The 24,815-nt window shown below is 42.4% G+C and overlaps 1 protein-coding gene across 2 annotated transcripts in view; it reads right to left on the reverse strand.

Annotated features, from left to right (window-relative positions):
• Positions 1 to 24,815, reverse strand: part of DIS3L2 (DIS3 like 3'-5' exoribonuclease 2) — a 192,929-nt gene that overhangs the window by 69,354 nt on the left and 98,760 nt on the right. For both annotated transcript variants that reach the window (XM_074878691.1, XM_074878690.1), the window contains 2 exons: positions 8,807 to 8,919; positions 1,471 to 1,578 (listed from right to left, as the gene is read on the reverse strand). In XM_074878691.1, the coding sequence (XP_074734792.1) occupies positions 1,471 to 1,578; positions 8,807 to 8,919 (221 nt within the window). The remainder of the gene's footprint in view (positions 1 to 1,470; positions 1,579 to 8,806; positions 8,920 to 24,815) is intronic.

Raw genomic sequence — 24,815 nt, forward strand, 5'->3', positions numbered from 1 at the left:
TACAACCACTTTTCCTCCTGGAAGGAGTAAATTCTTCTCTGGCCTTCACCTGATATTCAAATCAAGTGACCTTGATTAAGACTGCAGTTCTGCAAGGCCTCCTCAGAGAAACCAGTTTGCTGAGATGGCTGTAGGCAGTCTGCTTTCCATGGGGCAACATGGTCATGGCCCAGATCACTGCTCCTCCAGAGATCAGCTCCCTGAGCAGGCATAAGGCAGATGCTGCAGCTCCTCTATTTTCTCACTGGTCAGACAGGGTTGGTCTGAACATGGTTTGAAAAGCAAATAACATATATATTGCAGGGCACAAGAGACAAGATTTAATTAAAGGCTTATTTTAATTAAGACTTGACCATTAGCTGTTCAAAGACCACTCAGAGTCAATAAAAGGCCCACCAAGGAGATACTATTAGAAGGCCTCATGAGTAATCATGCTGTCGCTATAGGAAGTGGAACTCTTTTCACAACAAACAAATAAAACCCACCACAGTGCCAGAGCAAGGACTCGCTGGAGAAACACAGATATTGGACTGCAATGATATTTTGCTAAAGCACAAAACAAAATTCAGTATTCTTTAGAGCAACATGGACAATAATAAGAAAGTAAAATTAATCTTTGTGAAAAATCACCAAATTGGCACAAGAAATACTCACCACAGAGAGAGTTGTGCATGAGCACAACACTGGTTAAAAAGAAGTAATTCTGAATACAAAAAGTGTACTTAGCATAGATCAGAGGGTCCTCTAGTAGTGGCAGTCTTTAGCCCTCCTCGATCAGCGAGGGGACCCTGCGATCACCAAAGAGGAGATTGTTAGGGTTGCAAAGAGTGTGGGAGAGGAACAGGGAGAGGAATGAAGGCCTGAGGACAGCTGTCAGGCAGCTGAAGGCAGCTCGCTGCACTGACAGACAGCCTCCACAACTGCTCCCTGGAAATAACGCATGCAGAGGATGGAGCTGTGTCCTTGCTGAAGAGCTATCACGCTTTATTTGGATCGATGTAATTTGTAGCTCTGAAGAAGAATGAAATAGTCTTTACCAGAGAGGCCACAGAGGGATATTGCCCGAATCCACTGCGCTGCACAACTGCTTATGAGCACAAGGCAGGACTGGAGTCAGGGGAACATCTTGTCCCACCCAAAGCATTAGCTCTGAATTGCTGCTGGAGGTAAGACATTAAAGGGATGGGTGACCTGTCAAGGAGCAGGAAATTCTCCGTTCCTGAGATTTATACAAATATTCTTCCTTTCCCCACCATGTTGTGAGATTATTCCAACTGGAAGTTCCATAGTATCTTATCAAGTAAGACAAGATACAGGGGCAGTTCTAGAACCTCCAGTACTGTTCACCAAGTCCCTTGCTATCCACCTGGGTGTTAAGAGATGGCATTTTTACCACTCTGTTTGCAGGAGTAGGGGCTGGCCACCGAGGGAGGACTGATTAGCAGGATGACTGCCTGCTACTTGAGGTACCTTGCCTTCTGGAGTCACCTTCCACATCACAGAGAACGTCAGCCTATCTCGCATGGGATTGAGACTGCATAACTCCTCACAGAGCAGCTTGGGAAGCATCGGGATGACCTGGAAGAGAAGAGAGCCTTGGTGAGATATGGGCTTTTAGCAGAGACCTGTCTGTGGCCAAGCTTCCCTGACTAGTTGGTAAAAGAAGGCTCAAAAATGCACAAAAGGAGAAAATGCGTTAAACCTTCAGGATCACATTCTCTGTGGCAGGAGCGGCTACGTCATAGCTCTGGGATGCATCACTCATGCCAGAGCTACATCACATGATGAACAGCATGCTGGCACAGAATGAGTAAGTAAACCAAATCCTCTGAAATGAGAGGAAGTCAGACACAGCTACAGCCACCAACACACACATCAGCCCCATCTCTCAATGAGACCAGAAGGAGCTGTCAGTCTCCACCCTGAGAATCATTCCCAGAGCTCCCCTCCGAGGAATGGAATGAGCATCCTGGAGCATCCTGCATCCTTGGTTATGCAAACACTTTACTCTGCAGCTTTTAAGGTCACAGTTTGCTCTGTTTTCCACTTCTTTCCCACTGCCATTTTGGCCCTGGGAAGAATGAGGAAGGCTCAGCACATCAAGAAACTTGATGCTGAAGAAACAAGGTCCTGGCAGTCAGGAACTGAAGAGCTTGGATTTGGGAATTGTGTTTCTTGCTTTGTCCCCAAATACTGTGTAACCAGGCAAGTAATGCAAGTCTGCTTCCTGCAAACCATAAATGAAACCTCCCATGCATCACATAAGTGGTGTGTGGCTTTAATAAGATTGAGCCATGCAGAAACATGTAGATGTTGGTGAGATAAACAAAAGCACCAGTTTTATGACTGGTGTTTGCAAACAGAGGGAGAACAATTATCATTTTACTATACTCAACTCTGAACAAAATGTCAGCCAACAGAAATTTCTGGCAGGGATTTTTTAACCTGTGTCCTAATTCCTTACAACTAATCAATAATTCTGCTGCTGAACACTGCATTACCAAACCACTCACCTGACTACAGCAACAAAGCAAAAGCTTTGGAACATATTCACACTAGAGCAAACCTGAGCAGCTCCAAGTGTTTCTACCATCCCTGAGTTATTTCCCAGGTGAAGTCTGCAGCAAAGATAACATTTAGCAATTGTTTAATGAAGCAAAAATTAGAGTTTCACATTCTTATTTCCCTTCTCATTATTTACCTTTGTGAAGAAGAAGTAACTGCCCTCAAAAAAGAACCACATTATTTCTCTTGTTTATTTTGAGTGGCAATGTGGGCTGGTGCATTCCAGAAAAACACAGAGAGAAATGCTCTACTTGGTTGCCATAAAATATTTTAGCTATTTAATTTAGTTCATGTTCTGATTGCTCTGTGTGCCACCTGTAAACATAGGACCAGCAGGAAGCTGACTGGCATGCAAACCCCAGCTCTTTCAAACTCTGTGACACCTATTTGGTGATTTCAGAGATAACTTTTTCTACCTGGATGCCAGGGGAACAACTGTTCCTCAAAACAGTAAGAAAATAAGTCTCAGGTGTCCATTTTCTACTCAAGTGCACAGACTTCATATTTACCTTTTGCTTTGAAGGAAAGACTCTTAAAATATTTAATCACATTTGTGGTTTGGCACCAGACAATGGCTATAAATCCATTCTAATTGCAGTGCATATTAATGCCAAAAGGTTAACTGTACAGTCTGTGACTGTCAAGGAGTCACTTGCAACATGAATCAGCAGCACTGGTTCAGCTGGAAGGTCACAAGGGCACAGATTACGATAAGCTGTTTCCCGCAACACAAAGGCCGTCAACTGTGTTATTCCAGTTGTGAACAGTATGTTAACAATACTGGTACATTCATAACTCACAGATCCAGTACGTGAGCTCTGCCATGCTGCCTGGAAGGACCCACATCACAAGGTTATAAATTTAGCACGAGCGGTGCCAACCCATACAAGAAAGGAGAGAAAATAGCTTTATAGACTATCGGAAATCCCTGCCTGCCTAAGATCGCCCATGACCACCATGAGACCCTGAAGTTCAGGCCACAGAGAACAAAGTGCCAGTAATTTAATAAAAGCTTCCATGCCCTTTTCCACCCAAATGAAAAGCTGCAGTTACTAGCTTTTCTCTCTCTACCCCACCCCGTGATTGATTATCTGATAATGGTCTGTACCTATTGAATATTTCTGTGCCTTAGCACATCCTCTTTCCCTTCACATCTCCTGCAGCAATAACAGTCTGCTAGAAGAATGCCTACACGAAACATGAAAGCCCATCCACGAAGAATAGCCTGAACAAAACAACAGGATGCTTGTTTTAAGTGTACTTGAGCAGGATTAATATCTGACTCAAGAGGCTATAATTCTATGGAAGGGCTTTCAGTGATGTGAAACACAAGCAAAGCTTTAACTCAGATCATAATTACAGCACTAAACACTCACCAAGCAATTAGCTGTAACAAGCCTACTGTTAAATAGGGAAGCATCAACTCGCACTACCCTTGTTTTACAGGACAGAAACTTTACGCAAAGTAACTTAACCCATGCCATGGAGGAAGCCTCACAGGAGAGCAAGAATCGAATCAACCTTTTCCTGTGCTCAGCAAATACATACATAACATAGGACAATGTGACCTTGCATTGAAGGTATTTCAATTTTATCTACTGTGCTGAATTAAAATAAGAAATCTGTTTTCAACTTCATGACAGTCTTGGCTAACTGCATCCCTCTGCTTTAATATCACGATTCCTCTTCAGATGATACATGGAGAATAAACCAACTGTCACAAAGCACAGAAATTTAAGTCATAAATACACATTTCCTTTTTTCCTTAACATGATATAGTCACAGGCTGAAAGGATTCTTAGTAGTTGCAAGCCCAGCATTTAACATACAAAGATGTCTCAATTGTGTCACACTTAGAGAGCCAGATGTTTCAGGAGTTATCCTGGGGGCTGTCCAGAAGGAACTTTTGCAATAGCATTATCTCCACCTCTTTCTGAAGGAGATGCAGGATGAGAGAAGATTTCCCTAAGTACATCTTTAATGCCCAGATTTTCAAGATATCAGGGTTGCATAGCATCACCTCAAATAATCCAGAGGTTGCCTGGCATCTTTTAAATGCTTTGCCCTTCCAGTGACTGTCTGCCAAGAGACAGCAGTGTCTGCCAGCTGCCCTGCAGAGTGCCACGGCACGCAGAAATCCGGCTAGCTGAAACACTGCCGAGGGATATCACCTCCAGCGTGAAGTGGTTTCCTTAGCAAATCTCTCAGGATATGCCCATGTTGGGCATCACATCATTCAGCTTGATTTTACTGCAGGTGGAAGTAGTCACCTGGTCTTATACAGGGATCATAAAGCTGGAACAGGGGGTTGTATAAATGTAGTTTAATCTAGAAATGTAGTTAGAGAGATCCAGCAGGGCCAGGGAAAAAACTTTCACAATGAAAAGAAGGACTTAGAGCCCCTAGGAAAACCTTTCTAATGAATGTAACATAGAAACCAAGGCTGAAGAAAGGCTTGGGTGGTGAGACCTTGTCTACTTTTCACCCGCCTCTATCAGTTAGACTAATAAAAGACATCATCTCTCCCCACAAGCCCAGCAGGGCCCAAGAGATCCTGCAAAGGGCACTTCTTTGAGTGAAAGGCTGATATTCACAATGATCGCAGCTGTGGGTCTGCATTTCAAATCAAATCACAAACAGAGGATTTGTCTCTCCCTATTTCTAAGTCCTAAATGCGAAATCTCCAGTGCTGCCACATGCAGCTTGAGACTTAGTGCTCCAGCACTGCCTGACAGCCCCCCTCCACACTATCGGCTCTCCCTGCAGGCAGCCACACGTCCCAGTGCACCAAAGCGGTGGGCAGCAAGGGGAAAACCAAAATAGAAGAAGGCACTGCCACGGCTGGGGGGTTTCCTACACATCATTGTCCCAGTATTATAAACCCATGACTTGTAACCATGGCTGGCCGCAGTGCTTAGCAGCTGGCTCCTCTGCATGGTGGATTCGCTTTGGACACGGGAAGATCTAACCTCCTGCTTGTGAGAGCCCTTGGTTTGGTTTTGTTTTGCCTCTTCAGCTAATAAAGTGTTTCCAAAAACCAAATGTGAGTTTCCAGCCTCGGACTCATTCCTAGGGAGCCGGGCAGTGGGAGGGAGCACACACATACTGGGATGATAAAACTCCCGGTTCCCTTTAAAATCAGAAACATCTGCTGCAGCCAGGACTGACTCACCAGCCGGGTTCAGAGCGGGTTAGCCACGGCAGCTCTCATCAATGGACGCGCTGTAGCAGCTTTTCAAGGAACGGAAGGGGAAAGTCAGTCAACCAAAGGGAAAAGGGAACAAACTCTAGTTAAGAAAAACCCCTTATTTTCACAAAGTCACATGGACAGCTTTGCTCCCTTCAAACAACCCCGTTCTGCTGGTGTCCTGCTTTGGCTGACCGCTCAGGCCTGGTTCAGTTGGTTACAACCACCGCTGACTCTGGGGTGACCCCTTCTCCCACTGCCAGTCTGATTATTAACGGAGAGTTTCCATCAGCTGCTCTCCTCAGAGCTGGGAGGAGGATGCCGAGGTCCAACAATTGGGTGGGCTCAGCAAGCCTCTTGCTTACACACTAAAAGACACTCAAAGGAAATAGGCAATTTGTTTATGAGCCAAGATTTCTGCTCAAGACTTGTATCAACACTTCCATGAATTCAGATTTTGAGCAACTCTTTGTTACTCGGCCTGAGATTATCAAAATATCAACACCCTGACAACCTGCTGGTGTCAAAAGTGAATGTCTTGAAGTCCTTGGACTCAACGTGAAGATAGGCTTACAGTTCCGATCTTTGATCTCCAGTATAAAATAGGACCAATAAAATATTATAGGGATTTATGTCTGACCTCTCACTCAAGCTGCTTCACACCTAAAATAACACTATAATATGTGCCAAAAAAGAGGAAACTGTTTAGGTTTTCTTGCTTCTTAAAACCCGATACACTCTTATTTCAAAAACTTTTGACTTTTATTAAATAGACTGCTAGCAATTACACAATAACTCCCCTTTTGGATACATGGTTCAGGAAAATTAAATATGTGGCTTTATTTAACTTCTTTGGGAGGATTAGGATGGTGCTAACCGCTAGCAGAATCACAGCTGTCTTAGGAAACAGCTCCATCAAAGGAAAGCATATTTTCTACAAGAGTCATGCTACCATCTTGTTTCAGACAGCCTGGCTGCTTTCCTTTGCCCATCCCCTCTATCCTTTTCATCTCTTGCAATTAAAATATTGACCATTCCATCATCTAACCTAGTTTGCACTCTTAAAATATATTTTCTGCAGGGCAGAAGTGTGGGTAAAACACTAATCCTGACTGCTGGGCCAAGGTAGTTGAAGAGCAATTGAAGATTATGGACAACAGATAACTTATGTTGGCATTGCACAGGACTGACCGGTAGTGCAGGGGGAAAAAAGCGCTTTCAAAGAAAATTCAATTAGATTTTGAATTCAACTAGATTTTAATGAAAAATGTCTCCTTTCTATATAAAAATTTTCCTTGTCCCTTTAAAAAAATCACATGTCTTCAAACCACAGTATTTTGACTTGGAAATACTGCCACAACATCTTCCTGGACTACAGTTTTGCTGCCCTGCAGTGACATCCCCCTGGGCCAGCCCACATCTCCCATGGTGAGCTATGGCCATTGAGTCATCCATCAGAGGGGGAAGCAGAGCATCGCAGAAGCCAAGGGTTTGTCACTGGAGAGACTGTAGGACTGGGAAGACTCTGGTGCCAGAACTGCTGTTTCCATGAGATACACGTTGCTTCCCACTCCCAGAGAACAGCAAGCCACTGGTAACTGGTGTTTCCTGGTGTGGCCACTCCTTGGTCCCACACTGCAGCACCTCTCTGCTGTTGCTCTCACCACCACCAACCCAGCTTGGGCACTTCTGCACTGCTATCATGGCTATTCCACACAACCCATATCCACAGAGACCTAAAATCCATCAGAGTCACTGAGACCCCCTGAAGCTGGGCCTTGCTATTTCTACCCAAGGAAAGTTACGGAACAGCTACTAAAGGTTAACAGCTTGATGTCAAATCACTAATTTGATTTCAATAGTGTAAAATAAACCATTTTATCATCTGGAAAGTGTGGAGAGGACACAGTAAGCTATTGGAACAAGCATCATTACAAGACCCTCCCCGGATAGCAACCCTGGGAACATCCAGGAAGGGAGGGGAAGAATCACTCCTAATCCTAAGTAGCAAGTAGGATCTGTTTATTTATTTTACAAAAGTTGCCCTGTCATCCCGGAAAGGGCTGCGGAGCGAGACAAGGACTTCAGCCTGACTGAATGGGAGTGTGGGGAGAGGCACACAGATTAATCTGCTCCTATGAGACTGCCTCAACACTCCTCTTCGTGCAGCTGACACCTCAAGCCAACACAGGATGCTAAAAGCCAAGATTCCCAGCTTCCCTGCACGCACAGTGCTGGCGGTATCTGATGAGCTAGGAAGTGTTTCTGCACATTCAACTGAAAATGAGACAGCCACAGACAAAACCTGGATGTTTCTTTTCCGATAACATTAAACTTGAACCTGTTAATTTTCAAAGTTTAGAAGTCAACTTTAAACTTGAGTTTAAGATTTGAGTCTGTTATACTAAAATCTGTACAATTTCAAATATTTTTTCACTGCATGATGAAAGAATACCATTTCTCCAGTATGTGGGATACCCAGATAAAATAAGAGTGTGAACCTTCTGTTGTACCTCAAGATGTGAGATTGCACAAGGTGTTTTACACCCTACTCTGCTATGCATCCACTTCTAGGAGGGATTAGCCAGTACTACTGCACTGAAGACAGAGACAAACTCTTCACCTCCACCATCACATCTGCAAATTTCAAGCTCCCAACAGCAAAGCAGATGAGCCAGCTTGGGTCTGTCAGGCTTATCTCAGGTCAGCACGGTGCAAACATACCTATGGAGCTTAGGGGCCTGAACTAGCTCCGGATCAGCAGAGTCCTGTTCACACAGAGCTGCTCCTGAGCTGGCAAGCCCTGGCACACTCAGGTCTCTGTCCACAAACACAGGATCACAAACTGCTGCTTCACCCTGTGCTCTCTCCATAAGCTCCGAGGTAGTCAGCAGCTATGTTAGCATATGTCTGCACCAGTTTACTCATTTTTGTAGATTTACTGCAATAATAGCCAGATTTTGATTGTGGGCATCTGAAAATGAACCTTTAAAATTACGTCGTGGTAAACAGAAGATACAGTTGTCAGATGAAAAAAGCAAAAGTTGTCCTTACCTTCTGCACTAGATAGACACTAGTTGCTCTTTCACTCGCTATTTTATCCAGTGCTGTTTCTTCCAGTACAAAGTAGCTCACATCCGCGATGTGAACACCCACTTCGAAGTTCCCTGAAATTGCACGAGGAAGTCAGTAGGCTGCAAGTAGAAATGAACTGCTGACATATTTAACTCTGACCCCTCTCCCCCTCACCCAGTGCTACGATAACCTTTTTGCTTTATGCTTAGATCTCACAAAAATGATACTTCTTTCCACCTCTTCCATCTGAGATGAAAACTGTGGTCTCTCAGGACCACAACATATGAGTGAGTACACATCTGAGTGAATCCTCAAGCACAGTGGTGGATACGTGAAAACCCTTAAAAACCATGTGGATAAGTCTGTCCAACTAGGAGCTTGTAATAGTGAGCCCAGTCCTCATTCCTTTGCTGTCAAATAACAGTAAGCAACAAAGAGGGGACCCCACCTTACAAGCACACAGGAAGGGCACCATTTCCCAGGCATGGAGCAGCCAGTCACACGGGCTTTTGGGTTCTCAGAGCTGCACTTGCTTCCACTTCACCCTGGTTGAGCCCAGATTGCTGCTGGTGACGTGGGAAGTCTTCAGTGACTTTGGATCAGGCTATGCAGAAGTGCAGCTTTCCACAAGCAGAATATTCCCACTGTTATCCTGCCTTCCCTTCGGATTAGGCTTTTTGGACTTTAATTAGAGTCCAGTCTAGAAGTATCTCAATTCAAAAGTTAGGCTAGAAAGGAATACTACTGAGGTTTAACATGAGGTTTCGGCAATAATTCGGATTTGGAAGTAGTGATCATCCTCAGCTTTGGAAGTAATTAGTAGCTTGGTCCAAGAAATTCTGGTTTGCTAATCCTCAAAGAAGCCTGTTGACCTTTGTTTTTTCTGGAAGGACTTGGCTAGATTTGAGGTGCTTATTTGTAGAATAGTTCTAAGTGCAGCGGGTTCCTAATTATAACATGTGGTTCTTTAGAGGAATTCACTAACTTCTTGGTATCTATAAATATTTTTTCTTTCCTTAATTTTTTTAAAAAGACAACATAATAAGATACCACACTGGTGACAATCCTGTTTGTTTATACGCCTTGCAAAGAATATTATCAAAGCCCTTCTCTAGAGTGTCACATTTTTGAAGGATAAATGGTTCATAGCTGCCATCATTACGCAGTACATCTGCCTGTGTGCCCTTCTGATGGGTACTGGTGCTAGATTTCAGCACAGTGAGAATGGAAATGTATACAGGTGGAGAGGAAGTGTGAGAAGGTTCAAGCACGTATTAGGAGAGTCACCCAGCCCACCGTGCCTCCAGCTGGGAGTTCAGATAAGTGAGCACCAACCTGCCCTGTGCGACTGTGTGAATTCATAACAATTTTAACTTTATTAAGCCGTGTTCACACAGCACTTTGAGTACATAAAGCATTATCTTGCTTTTTGAGCTGCTTTTGTACACTTGACAGAGCACAGATGTAAAGGCAGCAGAAACGCACGTGGAAGATGGGAACGCTGAGGTTTAGCTTTGTCCACATAACCTACAGTCACTGGAGGGTCCTGCAGAGAGTAAATATGATGGCAGCAGGGACAGAGGGCAATAATCCCATCGCACACCAAGGGACAAATTCCACCACTCATTAGGAAGCTGGGAGAAAAGACTGCAGATTAAATGGTTCACCTCAGAAAGCTGCCTACAGCTGTGTTGTGATATTATCACATGCCTTGAAAGCTGCTCTACATGGATTAAGCATCCAAGCCTGAAACTACTTAGACAGTAAGTCTTAGACCAACAGTTCAACCAACAAGTTTAATATTACATGCACTCAAAGCCAACACACTCAGAAAGTAAAAAAATATTGAATACTTTGAAGTCAATATTGTAATGTATTGACCCTGCAGGCAAATATTGACTAAAGGAAAAGGAGAGAGGGTCATTACATCATGCCTTTAATCGTACTTTAATTCAATATGTGCACTGTTACATACATGAACTTTTTGTCCTCAGTAGAAAATCGACAAACCAAGAAAGATCTCATTGCATGAGATAATAAAACATGGAGTCGGCCAACGAAAACACATTGAGCAGAGTTAAATTTCATTCAGGTTTCCCACCAGAGCTTCTAAAAGTCAGGGTCAGCATGAGCCCCCTGCTTTTGAACTTTTAATGGAAATTCTATCTAAATATTTTCTTACATACATTGACATAATGCAAACTGGCAGCTCTTGGGTTTGCCTTGCTCAAGTATGAATCACCCTATCTCCCTCACCCCCAACAAATTCAGACCAAGAGAACTTGAAGATACAGCACAGCGATCAACCAATCTGATTTCTCTCAAATCACTGCTTTTGAATGTGTTGGACAAAATAAAAGCCTATGCCTGCACAGAAATACCTGCCTACTGCTCTCTCCTGGTTTATTTGCTAATTAAAATGAAGGAGCTTTGTGGATAGAGAAATACTATTCACTAGGATTCCCTTCCAGGTCCACAAATAGTTTTCCTAGTCTCATTAATTTTTATGACAAAGTCACAAAAGGAACATTTCACATTGTAAGTCTTGTGTTATTTCCCAAGGAAAAAAGAAAATGTGACCCAAATGAAAGGAAAAGAGTTAAACCGGCACTCATTTATTGAAAAAGTGTTGTCAGAGAGAGCAAAGGGGGAAAGGGTGGACACCACATGGACCACACACCACAGGCTGCTTACACATGGTCTACTCCACCTTCATTTTGATGAAGAAATCTACTTTTCCAGCAAATAGAGGCTTCAAATCTTGGCATATAGCTCTCCATCGTGATAGACTTTATACCCTAAATTTCTTACAGAAACAAGTACTTTACAAACCACAGACTTGCTTCACCCCAGATTTAAAATTCTCCTACAGTGAAGCTAAAGCTGTACAACAACCCTTAAAAATAGGTATATACTACCAGTTTAATGATTATGTTTTTAAAAAAGAAATTTACATAAGAATGTACAGGATGCTTCATATGCTGATTAAGCCAGATGCTTCATATGCTGATATTAAAGTAAGAGCTGAAGGGAGCATCTATTGCAATGAAAAATGCTGAAGGCACTTGGATGGCTTCTTTCACTCAGGATCTCTGGGATTTTTTCATTTAAAATCATTTCATCTGAAAGTGGGTGCAAAATTGTCATCCCATTCAAACTCTACCACTACAAAGTTGCTATGTGGGAGACGTTCAGCAACAGGGAATGCAGTTTAGAATCAAGCAATGCATGTTTTATTAACCAGCTGTACCCTATTAGCTCCCCTCTGCAACTACAGAGACATAGCAACAGAAACGGATGGGAAACAGGAGTATTATTTGAAATTACACTATGGCATTGCAAAACCCAATAATGAGGCCCTTTGCAAAGAGGAGCTCTCCTCCCGAGGTCTGCAAGTGGAAATACGGAAAGGGCTGGGCACTCAGCCACCAAAGCTCCTCTTGGGCCCAACGCTCTGTGCAAGAGGGACAGGATTTGTTGCCACCTTACTGCAAACAACACAGTTCAAATGCCCTTGCAGCACTGCACGAAGAGAAGACAGTTTCTCTTTTTGTTTACCATCATGTAGGCTACTGGAATGGCAGAATATAATGGACCTGTATTTCTCCAGCTTTCTAGAAGCTTAGATCCCCTCTCAAAGCTTCCCAAGTGATAGAGCTATGAAAGGCAGCTCTCCCCCAGCACAATGCTGCACTAGCAGCAGTTCTGGAGAGGGTTTGTCTCCTTGATCTGAGTATCTGGTTTGTTTGAACCCACGCCAAAACCTTGTGTGTATAACACTGATATGATGCTAAAATCAAAGGAGAATGGTGGCACCTCACAGAAGAACAAAGAACAAGCTGTTTCTTTTTTTTTTTATTTTTTCACTGATGATCTCATTCCCTAAGACAAAACATTTCAAATAACTTTTTTTCTTCTTTATTGAGGAAAACTATAAACAAAAAAGGATTAGCAAGAAAGAGCTGGAAGAGAAGGAAAAGGCCCTTTCAGCCTGTAAATGCTTCACAAAAACTGCCAACCCAGCAAGTCGTATCAAGTATTTGCCCCAGGAATTAGAAAGTTGAATTGAATGCATTTGAACAGTATGCAAGGTAACACACTGGCAGCAAATCCATCTTCTCTGTCTTTAGCAACCCTAGTCAGTCCTAGCACAAATGCAGAGAGACAGACCAAGCAAGTTCACTTCATACTTTAGCATATGTGAATTTTAGGACCATCTAACTTAAAATGCAACTCTTCAAGGATAAAACAGCAGAAGGTAATTCCCTAGCATGCATACATGCTTCCCTTTATTTCCATCTCACCTTCAAGCATCATCATTCTCAGGAGAGAAGACAAACACTAGCAGGAGTGTTAAGTCAACTTAAAATCTAATACCAAGTTTTTGTGTATTAACCACTATTTCTCACATTGTCTTCACCCCTCAGGGAGATACAGAAGAGTTCAAAGCAGACTGCAAAGTGTTTGCTCTAACCAGAAAACAGCCAACTACCTACCTGTTGCCAGCAGTTCAAGGTAGTTGGCTGTTCCCTGGCTAGACCAAACGCTTGCAGCAAATAATTACAGCTCTTTCCCATTCCCCTGCCCTGTGGGTACTATGCTGCTGCTCTTATCTGCAAAGCAATATTTAGCACCTTGCAAAAGCATGAAAAACTTGCATAAAAAGGAAGAAATGAGGCCTTTAACCTACATGCACGTTTTGTTACTATTAGCAGTGCTACAGTAGAGCATGGGTTTTCATCAAGGATGAGGTTCCCACACGTGATTGTGGGCAAACAACTGTAAGACACACAATGAAGGGTCTCAGTTACAGAAGGGCAGCCAGAGGGGCTGCAGACAGTAACAGGGGTGGACACAAAACAAATACAAGTTGCATCAAGGCAGAAAATGGCACTGAGACTTGGGGAAGTTGCTGGAAGTAGCTAGATGCCATCACAGATCTTTAACATGTGTCTTTAAATGAAGGACCTGATCCAAGCTCAAACATTTCTGTTTCTCTTTGGCATGCGTATGTACATCCATGGCCCGAGTGTTACAGAAGTATTCCTCTCGAGATAGAGAGAGAAGAAAAGAGAGAGAAAGAGAATGACTGAGTGGGAGAAAAGAGCAAGTGGGAAAGCAAAAAAAGAACAAAATGGAGAAGGGGAGAAGAGTTTAATATAAAAATAAAAGTGGAACCATGGAAAGAGCGAGTTATTTGCCTGCTCTGGAGCCTGAAGACAAAGGTGGGTGGCTTTAATTCTCAGTTGAGGTTACTTTTCCACTGCAGGAAGCCAAGCTATTGTTCAGAAAATCAGACAGTGTGTTTTATTTTACTTATTTTAAAATAACACGGAAAGTGCTTAAATTTTACTTGTGTGCCCTAGGGCCATTTTGCTTTTTGAAAGCCAGTGCAACTGAGCATAAATCCATTAACTTGTTTACCAGGAAACCAAATTTTTTAAATTATCACATGATGGTCCTTTAGCCAACCGAAATGCAACTAATTACACTTTTTTTTTTTTTTTAAGCAAGTAGTAGCTTTTTCCTTTTCTAAAGGTCTCTTCCTTGACATAACCTCACAAAGAGACTCTGGCAAAAGGAATCAGAATCCTGTATCTCAAGAGAGCGGGACAAGTCCCTGAGGCACAGAGCAGCAACTTTTCCATTCAAGCATAAATATGACTTTAGTAAATGTTGCAACAACTTCAAAAGAGGAAAACTGTCTGCCCAAACAAATACCAAGTATCTTTAAATAGTAATGATCCACAAAATACTATGTACTACCAGGCATTGTCTCTAGGAAAAGTCCCCATCAAAGCCTCTCTGCCACTGGTTTGCATGAAAAATGTCCCACAGAAACAGCCCACTGCACTCATCAGCCACAGAGAGACTTTAAGACCATCGGGAACAGCCTGACCAAGGTTTCAAGATATTTGAACTCTTCTTTGAACTTAGTCACCTTTTTTCTGGGTTTGTAGCACCTGGAGAGGTGGCCAAGGTGAGGCCCCCAACTTCCACAGGACAAAGAGAGAGGGAGCTGGCATCAGACTGCAAACAGCAAAAGGGCTGGGTGGGCCTGGGCTTTTGCTTTGCTTCTTAAATCACAATTAAAACCATTGCTTTCTTTCAACCTTTTAACTCTTTAGCCTTTACAGATCACAATTACATCCTTTCCTTCAGGACCTGGGCTGATGTAAAGACAACAAAAGCTGCCACTCTTCTCATTTAACTGCACAAACTCAGGAGCTGTGAGATGGACTGAATCCTCATTGTTAGCAGAACAGAGATTGGCCCCAGTTATTCCGAAGTGAGAAAGAGGGTGAGATCACAGACGAAGGGAAAAGACTAAAAATAAAAACATCTTCAAATGTTAATTCTTCCCATACTGAAAGTCTTGGCACTGCCTGGATTTCTGGACGTATCTGAGAAACCACTGATAGGAATGGTGATGTTGCTAAGTGATGCTTTCAGCGGTCCTGAGAGAATAAGGAAATACTCCAAGAGCATTTCATAAAAATAAAGCATAACAGGTTTTTTGTTATTTTCTTTTCTTCTTCTTTATGTTAAAAGGTCAATGTGGGACATCAATGACTCCAAAATAAAGAATAACTCCTACCTGCTTTGTAGTGACTTTTAAGGCACTGTTTTACTCAACTACCCTGACCTTTGGCCATTTTGTCTCTGGCATCAACTGAATGTTATGGAGACAACTACAATCTTACAAAACAATTTGGGATTGGGTCCAGATAAGGTAAAAAACAAAACTCATGTGTTCATTAACTGCAATGAAGGACAAGTAAAGTTGAAAAGCAGAAAAACATACTAGAAAGGGAACATTTCCTAAGCAGAATATTTTCCAGAGTTTTCCATGAACCATCAACAATTCTTTAAATAGTTTCAGAATTATAAGGAGACTTTATCTATTAGTAAATTAAATGCTGAGGCAGGTCTTCCATGTGAATTGCATACAGTTTTTGTCTGCAGCAGCTAATAAATTCAGCAATGTCCTAAAACCACTTAATAGAATTTAAAAGCTACCTTTTATACCTCAGACAGAGCCAGGACACCTCCATAACGTGGCACTTCACGCACCGTGCATTACAGAGCCCTGAGTTTTATCCACAAACCAGCACAATCCAAATCAGTTAAGCACTGTTTCAAATACTTTGGCTAAAGTTAGCATTTAAAGCCCCCACAAGGAAGGTGCTCCCCAGCTCTGAAGGATATCCTCAGAGATGCCTCTTGGTAGCATGAGGCAATCCCAGGCTCTTGGAAGAGCAGTATGGCTGATCCTCCCCATGGGAGCATGGGGTAGATCGTCATGTTGATGGTGTTCTCCCAACTTCCAGCTCCCATCTAAGCTGGTGATCAATCAGAAGCCATGTCTCCAGAGCTCAAATCATAATCATGTTATTGAGGCAGAGAAACATAACACAAGAGTGTCCTGTCCTGTGGGTTGCCAGTGAAACCATGTCAGCTCTTCATCAGCTTGTGACAGGGGATGCTGCCATCCAGAACACACCTTACTGCCTACACCATTCCTGAAAACTACCTTCAAACCTGATGCAGTAACTCTGGAGGAGCATGAAAGAGCTCTTCTGCGTAAATGGTACCACTGCACCATTAAGCTGGATACTTACACAAGGAGGGAATTGTCCTGAGGGAAAAACACTGAATACTCAGGACAGAATTTACACAGCATGTACAAGATAAAACATTTAACTGCAGTCTGAAGGACACAGGGAATGATATCCACTAGAATAATCACACTGCATAAAGATTTGTTCACACTGCTGAGCAAGATACAAGCAGGAAAATATTGATGAAAGCAGGACACGAGTATTTTAATAGTAAAAGTCAGGCCAGAGCACAGGACAATGGGGGGCAGACAGTATAATGATGGAAAATGAAGAGAACGTGCCATTTCTTTGATATATCAAACATGCCCTGCATTGGCATACTGAGACACAATGGTTCCTTATGCAGCAATGCCTATGTTCCACCTTCTGCCCGTGCAGGTTTTCTCCACATTCCTATACTGGTACCTGTTTACACTGCAGAAGGTCATGGGTAAGCTGGTTTCCTCTGTGCCTGCACAAGTGCGTAGCAGACTTTGTGAGGTGCCAAAATAGCAAGTTCCACTTACAGGTTTTATAAATTGTATTGATTTCCCTGCAAGATTCAAGCGTAATGAGCAAAGTGAATAGAAGTTACAAACCTCAAATACATCAGATTTATCCACCGAATGCCAGTACTTGCTATATGGTCATCTCTGGGAGAACCTCTAGATGACTACTTATGACTTAGACCCAACATGGATCTTTGCGACTCAGATTCTATCCCAAGCACTTGGCAGATGGACCTCCAACCCTTCACCAGCACAAGATGTCAAGCAGGACACTGAGGCAATGACTGTGCTGCTGTGAACTCAAGATTCCCAGCTCAGAAAGCGCTCTTTGATGGTAGGGAGAAGTTACCAAGGCAGACTGCACCTACCTCTCTCAAGCAGTCTCTTAACAGTGAGGTTTCCAACCAACGTCATGAAGGTAAAAGGACAATTTCTGGCATTCACGTCATGATTTGTTTTTATCACTATTCTAAGACCATTCAAGAGGCTAACTCTATCAGGAAATCAGCAGTCTTTGAATTTAAAGAGATGGGAAGTGGCACCCAGCAGCTTTCAAGATGAATTACAGTCATTTTGGGTGTAGGATGTTATCCTGTTCCTGAAATGAAGGTTTAGAGTGGGGAGGGACCAGCCTCTCTCTACTGCTAGGTCAGTCCCTTTTGTGATATCTCTACTGTACACAGTAATCCAAGGCTGAACGAGCATTCCCAGGCATTCAAAGAGACCTTGGGATTTAGTGCTAGGCCAAACACACACACGGTACTTCCACTGAACAGCCTTGACATTTCAACTTCTTTGAGAACAGAAGGCAGCTGCTGAGATTTCACTTTTAGCCATCTAATTTTTTTGTTTATTTTTGGAAAGATTTCCAAAATATTTCCATCTGCACCTGGTTTTATTCTTTCTGTGTAGCTAGCACAATAGTCAACAATAAAGAAATAGTGTAGGGAATTGCACTGTAAGAAGATGTTTTTCCTGTTCAGTTGAGTTCTGAAACCTCTGCATTGCAATAAATTAAAAGTTAAAACAATAGCCCAGTGATCCTGAGGGATCCTGCCATTTAAGAAAGTTGATAATAAAAAAATATATACAGCAGTAACTTCTTTGCTGCCTGCATGCAACAGAACATATGACTGAAGTTAACCATGTGGGAATGTATTCCTAGCTATCTGTGCCCTTTAAAGTTTATCTTCCTCACATATCTTCTGATTCTTATCTGGTAAATGTACTGAAAAATCCTGTTTTCTCTAGCTCTATCTAGTCATCACCTATCATTTGCTGTTCTTCTCTAAAGACTCTCCTGGTCCCTGAGGTCCTTTTTAGTGAACAGAAATCCTAGGCAAAGTGCTTTTAGATCTGTTTGTACAGGAATTTCTGGATCCTCTTCCCACTACCCAGCTCCTTAAAGGCATTTGGGTTTCTTCCTCAACATACAATCAGACACTATTGTTTTTACGTCTGTGTCCACAAATATTCGTGAGATCCGCCGGGACACAAAATCCCGCGCCTCTAAATCTTTGGGGAATTGTCCCAGGTCCTGAATTTATGAACTGAAATGATCCGGAAGGCGACTTCGCCCAGAGCATCTCTCCTCCCTGCAGGAAAGTAAACTCACTTTTATGAGTAATTCTACTGGTCTTTGCATGTCTGTTTGCATGTTCTGCAGCCATGGTCTTCATTAGATTAGTCCTTCATAGACAATCTGCCTTTTATTTTGTCTTAATCCTGTGTCTTTTTCCCTACAGCTTTCTTTGTGTACTGTTAAAAAAAAAGCTTTTGGGATAAGGATGGAATCTTTTTAAAATATCTATATTTGATACAAAAACCAGTGCAATAAATACGAATTACTAATAACAAACCCTGCCCGTTTTTGCTTAACCAAGCTTTTAACCAATCTTCTCACAAGTAGCTTTCAAATATATGCAAAAAATGTTTTAACAAATTATGTTCCAGCAATCAGTGCTCCAACTAAATCCAAACTTTCTTAATCTCCATCCCAATACCTTATCACTCAGTTTAATGCACTTGTCTGGCGATTAGGCTCAGTCTATTTGCCTTTCAACCACCATCAGTTTGGAGCAAGCTGCCCTATCTCCACTTAAGCTGAGGGGAGCCCTACATTGTCAAGTAGTCTCATGGATTTCAAGACGTTCAGTGGAAGAAAGGTGACGCAATGCAGCCTTCTGATTCCATTCAACCCTGCACTTGGAAATTGGAAGTGATGTGTGTTTCCGCACACAACCCCATGTCACTTTAAAAGAAGAGATAAAATATACTCTACATGCTGCAGTTCCCCAGTGTTACACGGGAGCACACTGTGGGGCACAGCAGGGATCTGGATTTGGCACAGATCTGAGTGTATTTTGCATATTTCAAAGAATCTGCAACCACAGATTAACTTCAATAGAAAGAAAGTATATGTACCTGTTTTTAACCACCGCAATATGTCTTTTTCACTTTCCTAGTGACACAACAAAAACCCACCAGACTAATCAGCAGGTAACAGGAAAGACGAGCTAATTATGTCCAATACCAAAGGAAAAACTGACCAATGTAATGCACAATCCCACTCCTTGTACGTCTTCTTTATTTTTCCCATATTTGACTCCTGCAATAAATTTAAGTAAATTGCAGTTTATGGTCAGTTTATATTTGACTCATACATCAATGTGGAGTTTCTGTCATTTTCTCTCTGAGTCTGGTGTCTGTTCATGTTAAATGTCTTACAAAGAAGGAAGCACAGTTATTTCATAATGTAACTTTTGATTCAACACTAGTCCATTCTTCAGTGTTTATCTCAGGCAAGTCAGCCCAGCTTGACTCCAATTATAAACTCTTCCTATACTCTGCATTGCAGGAACCAAACAGATTATCTGAAAGGTCCTGTATCGTGTGTTGCTAGAGCAAATTTCACCCTACAGTCCTTAAGTGGTCAGAAGGACAAAGCTGAACGGAAGAGGGAATATTTATGTCTTAAAAAGCAAAATATAAGTGCACACAACTTTGCAAAATTGAAACAAACCAAAGTGTTTGCAACCTACATCAGGAAAAAACAAGGATGGAAGGAGAGGAAGACCAGGTAGTCACCTGAGATGGCAGAGAATTATCTCGGGGCTACCAGGGCTCTACAGGTGTTTTTCAAGCACAAGATACTGGAGTTCACGCACTAGGGGATGTCTACTAAGGTCTCCATGAGGTCTAAGAAAAACAGCCCCAGTGTCCATAGGCCTGCAGTAGACAAGGGATAATTTTACCAACATTTGGCAAAACATGGGTTAGTTTTACCAAAATGTCTGAAATAGGTTCCTTGAACAGAGATGTAAGTCCTCACTCTCTGCAGATCTGTTTCCGAAAACTGCAGCGCACAGTGGATTGACTGATGTCTGCTACGGAGAAAGGTCCTGCTGCACTCTTCCCAGATTTGCGTCACTAAGAGAAGCTTTCTTCTTTGCTGATACCCCGTTTTCATGAAATGTGTTTGAGGTTTTTGAACAGATTTAAAGGGAAGGGAAAAACCAGGGAGCAGCACACTGCAGAAGTCTCATTTGCTTAGGTCATCAGGTAAGCACTGGGAAGATTCAGTGAATGTATCTATATATGACCTCGCTCCAAAATGCAGACAACCAATGTCACCAAGGACACAAAGAACAGGGCAAACAGTCTGTAGAATATATTTCTGTTCTGCAGTACAATAATTCCTCCTACAAAAAGGTTTAAAATACTTAAAACTTGAATTACTTTGTGAAAGATTGTAGTCATACAGGAATGAAACAACAAGAACCATGTTAGTCATCAATATACGCACAAAAAGATGTACAGAAGCTCCCTCAGTATAGCCCAAAGCACTGCTTTGAAATCAGCATCAAGAAACCTGCTCACGGGTAAGACAACCCCTCAGAAATGCACCTCAATCATTTCTGCTGCATCCTTTCCCATCACAGCCTGACATTTCACTAAATGGAATTGTCTGCCTTTAAATTTGTCAAATTTAATTTCTGTTCCCACCAGTAAGCAGCCTTCAAACACAGCTGCATCAGTTGTGCACATTACCAGAAATACAAACACCACTTGCAGATAATTCCCAGAAGAGGTTTGGCAAGTGTGGGAAACTTCCCTGGTGCCACTGAGAGACACAGGTCACCTGGTGTGCTCCTACATGATGAGATCAGAATAAATCTTCAAACGTCTACACCCTGGGTGAAAACATTCAGGCTTAAAAGATGTACGGCTGTTTTCTGCAAAAGTCTGCAATATCCGTACAAACCGAGAATGGCTCTGTTGTGTGCTCCTGGCTACAGTAATTTGCTAGAAGACGTGCAGAAAGGATCACAAAAGAGCATCAACTGAAATGAACTTGCTTAAAACCTCAAGCTACCCTGAAACAGGTCTACAAAGGCTGTAGAAGCTAGGTGCAGTCCAGGTCCATCTTTTACTCCAAGATTATGCTGAGTCATCTAAATGGAGTACAGTTTGTTCACATTTCTGAAGCTGTTACATAAATAACCCTATTTTCCTTCTTTATTGGAACTGATCTCTTTTAAAATATACACTCACAAATCTGAACAGCAAGCTTACCTCCCTACTGCTATCATTAAACAATAACGAGGAGCACGACCGTTAATCAAAAGCAGACTCCAATATAAAATACTCTCAAAACCAGACTGGCCCACTTAAGACATATATGCCTGAAAAGTTTCCAACTGCTGCAATATCCTACTGCGAGCTCCATTAAAAATACAGCTATTCCCACAACCATTCCATGCTTCCTTTGCTAGCAACACTCCGCTACCAGCTAGTTCTTCATGATAGATCTGTGGACTGCTTCTGCAAAAAATGACATCTTTTACTGAGGACGTAGCATGGGTGAGTCCTCCATCCAGTGACAGGAACTGATAAGGGTTACATTGAAAAGTTTTAAAACTAAGCAAAGGTGCAAAAACAGTCCTTTATCTCTCTGCTTGTTACCTAAGATCCTTCAAGGCAAAGAAACTGTCACAGTCTTGAATAAATTAGCAATGAATGCTTAAGGACAAAGATAATTTCACTCTTCAAAATCTTCTGAAATGCACTGGTTTAGCTGTCTGATAGACAAAGTGCAGGCAATGAGTGATTTCTTTTTTCTTGTAGTTATTACGGGTGCTATACACCAACAGAGACACATTTTCTGAATTGGGTTCTGCACTCTCTGTTGATTTTTGGAGATCTCCTGACATCATGAGAATGCCAGATATGTGGTTTGCTCATGTTGGGGTTTTTTGGTGGTGTTTTGTTTTTTTTAAAATGTTTTACATATGGGCAAAAAAGATGGAAAAAATAATAATTTCTTGTAACCACATTTACATTTGGAATAAAAGCTGTGTTAACTCTTAACACAACTTTGCCCTCATGAGAGATGCAGCCTTGCCAGCCCTGGATAAGCTCGTAACCTCTAAAACAACTCTTTGTCGTAATAATTGCAGCTAGCATAGCAACTTTTAAAGCCAAAAATCCTCAGGGTACCTCCAAAACATATCAAGAGACTCTGTTAAGCACAAGATTGAGGTTCCCACAGGGGCTCACCTTAACTCTGAAGAGTTGGGAACGGCTGTAGCTTTGCAAGCAAGTGAACACAAAGAAATGAACCCAAAGGCCTCCCAGCACTGGTTTTGGACCTTTCTAAATTTGCAAATTCCTGAAAAAGTTTAAATCAAAATATAGACATCTTTAAAAATTTCACATATGCTGATGAAATTATACCCCTGCGTTTGCCAGCCACATTTCATGGGCCTATAATATTAATCTACATAGTGCTACAGCAGTCAGAGGACCACAGGCTGAAAATCACTGAGTAAAGCTACCAGCTCATGGTGGGCCAAAAAAGTTATGAATTTACAGATTCAATTTGTATGCCCCAAGAACTTGTGATACAAGATGGATCTGGATGTTTCCTGCCAACTGCAAAGGACAGGTCTGAGGGCTGAAGTCCCAGTGCTGGAAGCTGAAGAGAAGAGTCTCCCCAGCTAGACAGAGCCCAGTCCCATCCAGGAACAGGTTGATGGAACTATTTCCAAATGCTAATTCCCCATCAGGATGCAAATTAAGGACTGCAATGAAGAGTACATATGTCAGGTAATATAAATACATGCATTTCTGTTACTTTCTCCTGCTAGGAACAGAGACTGTGTGATGTTGAGGATTTAGCACCTTGTCTCTTGGACAACAAGCTCTGCAGTTGTATCTCTGAGGTGACACCTTAGAAAGGGGCACAGGATATAGTTTATATTGCCAACTGCACGTGAAACAGATATCCCTCACAAAATAACGTTCTGTTCATGAAATGCTGGATCAAGTTTGTGCCTCAAACAGCAGCACATTGAGAGGATAATGGACAAGCGTCCATCAGTATGGTTCTTAGTTACTTTTATTACTCATCTTCACTAAAAAGATTCTGCAAGCATCTCCTTGCATGACATCAGGAGCCTTACAAATGGAGATGATTCCAGCTAACAGACTGGACATGTCTGCTTCAGAGATATCTCACGTTTTAAGCAAACATTGCAGCACAGATGTAACACTGAGGTTTCCTTCCCCTGCCCACTTGGGGACCAGCCAGCTGCCATGCCTGCTCAAAGGATGGAGAGGGGTTTCCTGCAGTATTTTTATGCTGCTCACTCCCACTCAGCTCCTCAGCTCCCTCCCTAACTGATCATAACTGTATCAAAGACCATCCAGGACCTGGTTTCCTATTTGTACTTCCTTTTAAGCCACAAGGTCTCCTCAAAATAAACACCACAGATTTCAAAACAAAAGAAAGGGTATTTCCATGGCAGTCTGCAACTCAGTTTACCCACGCTGATTTAAAACCTGGTTCCTGGGATATTCACCAACATCAAAACTGGCTTTTCCAGTGGGTGATTTTCCTTGGCCTAAGGCTGCGACAGTGCTGTGATGGAGCGTGGGCAGCACTCTCATGGCAGATCAAAGGCTGAAAGGAGAGGCAGAGCACACGATGCCCAACACAGGAACAGATGAAAACATGGCTCCAGCTTAGAGCATCTTCTCACTGAGAGGAGTCCAGGGTGGAACAAGTCCATTGGAGGATGCACGGCTCCAGCCAAAAGGCAGAGATCTGGCACACAAAGGGCTGCTGTGCGCAGGCTCCCATTTGGAAAATGATATGTGGGGGTGAACAAAGGCCTTCGGGCTGGGACAGCCAGCACCAAGGGCATTCACTCATCTGTCTCTTGGATTTTCTCCTCTGAGGCTCATCTGGACGAAAGGGGAGTGTGCACAATGATCCTGAGAAGGACGTGAAACTTTCAAAAGCACTAAATCCATACTGGATTTCCCATCCTATAAATTTTGGATACAAGCCAAGCAAATCTTTACTTTTACTCTCAGGAAGACAGCTGTGCCCTGTCTCCTACTCTTTTCTGGTTTCTTCATGTCTCTTCTAAAACACACTGGTGAAGTTTATTATGGAGAACTAAAAGAGGAGAAAGGTTCCTGAACCTTCCGCTTTTGTTTTATTTGAGAAACTGAGCTTTGCAAACCTTTCCTATGCAGAATACCCTGTAGTCTGACCCATTTTACCTTTCTTTCCCACCTGCCTGGTTTTCCAGGAAAAAGGAAGTATTATCTTTGACTGCAGAAACATCCTCTGTCCACTCTGCTAAGTGCATCAGAGATCACCTTTAAAATAACAGGGTATCCTGGGAGAAAGAACTGTGACTTTTCCTGTGTTATATACAGGTAAAGACAGTCCCTGAAAGCATGTGATCCTTTCACATATTCCTTAGCCTTCATAGAAGATCAGGGAAGGGTGGGGAAAAGCTTAATCTGAAGGCTTCAGGAAGCCAGCACAGGCCTGAGACAGCACTTGGGAGAAAGATGAGTCAG

The sequence above is a fragment of the Strix uralensis genome, chromosome 9 (assembly GCF_047716275.1).
Source record: "Strix uralensis isolate ZFMK-TIS-50842 chromosome 9, bStrUra1, whole genome shotgun sequence".
NCBI lineage: Eukaryota > Metazoa > Chordata > Aves > Strigiformes > Strigidae > Strix > Strix uralensis.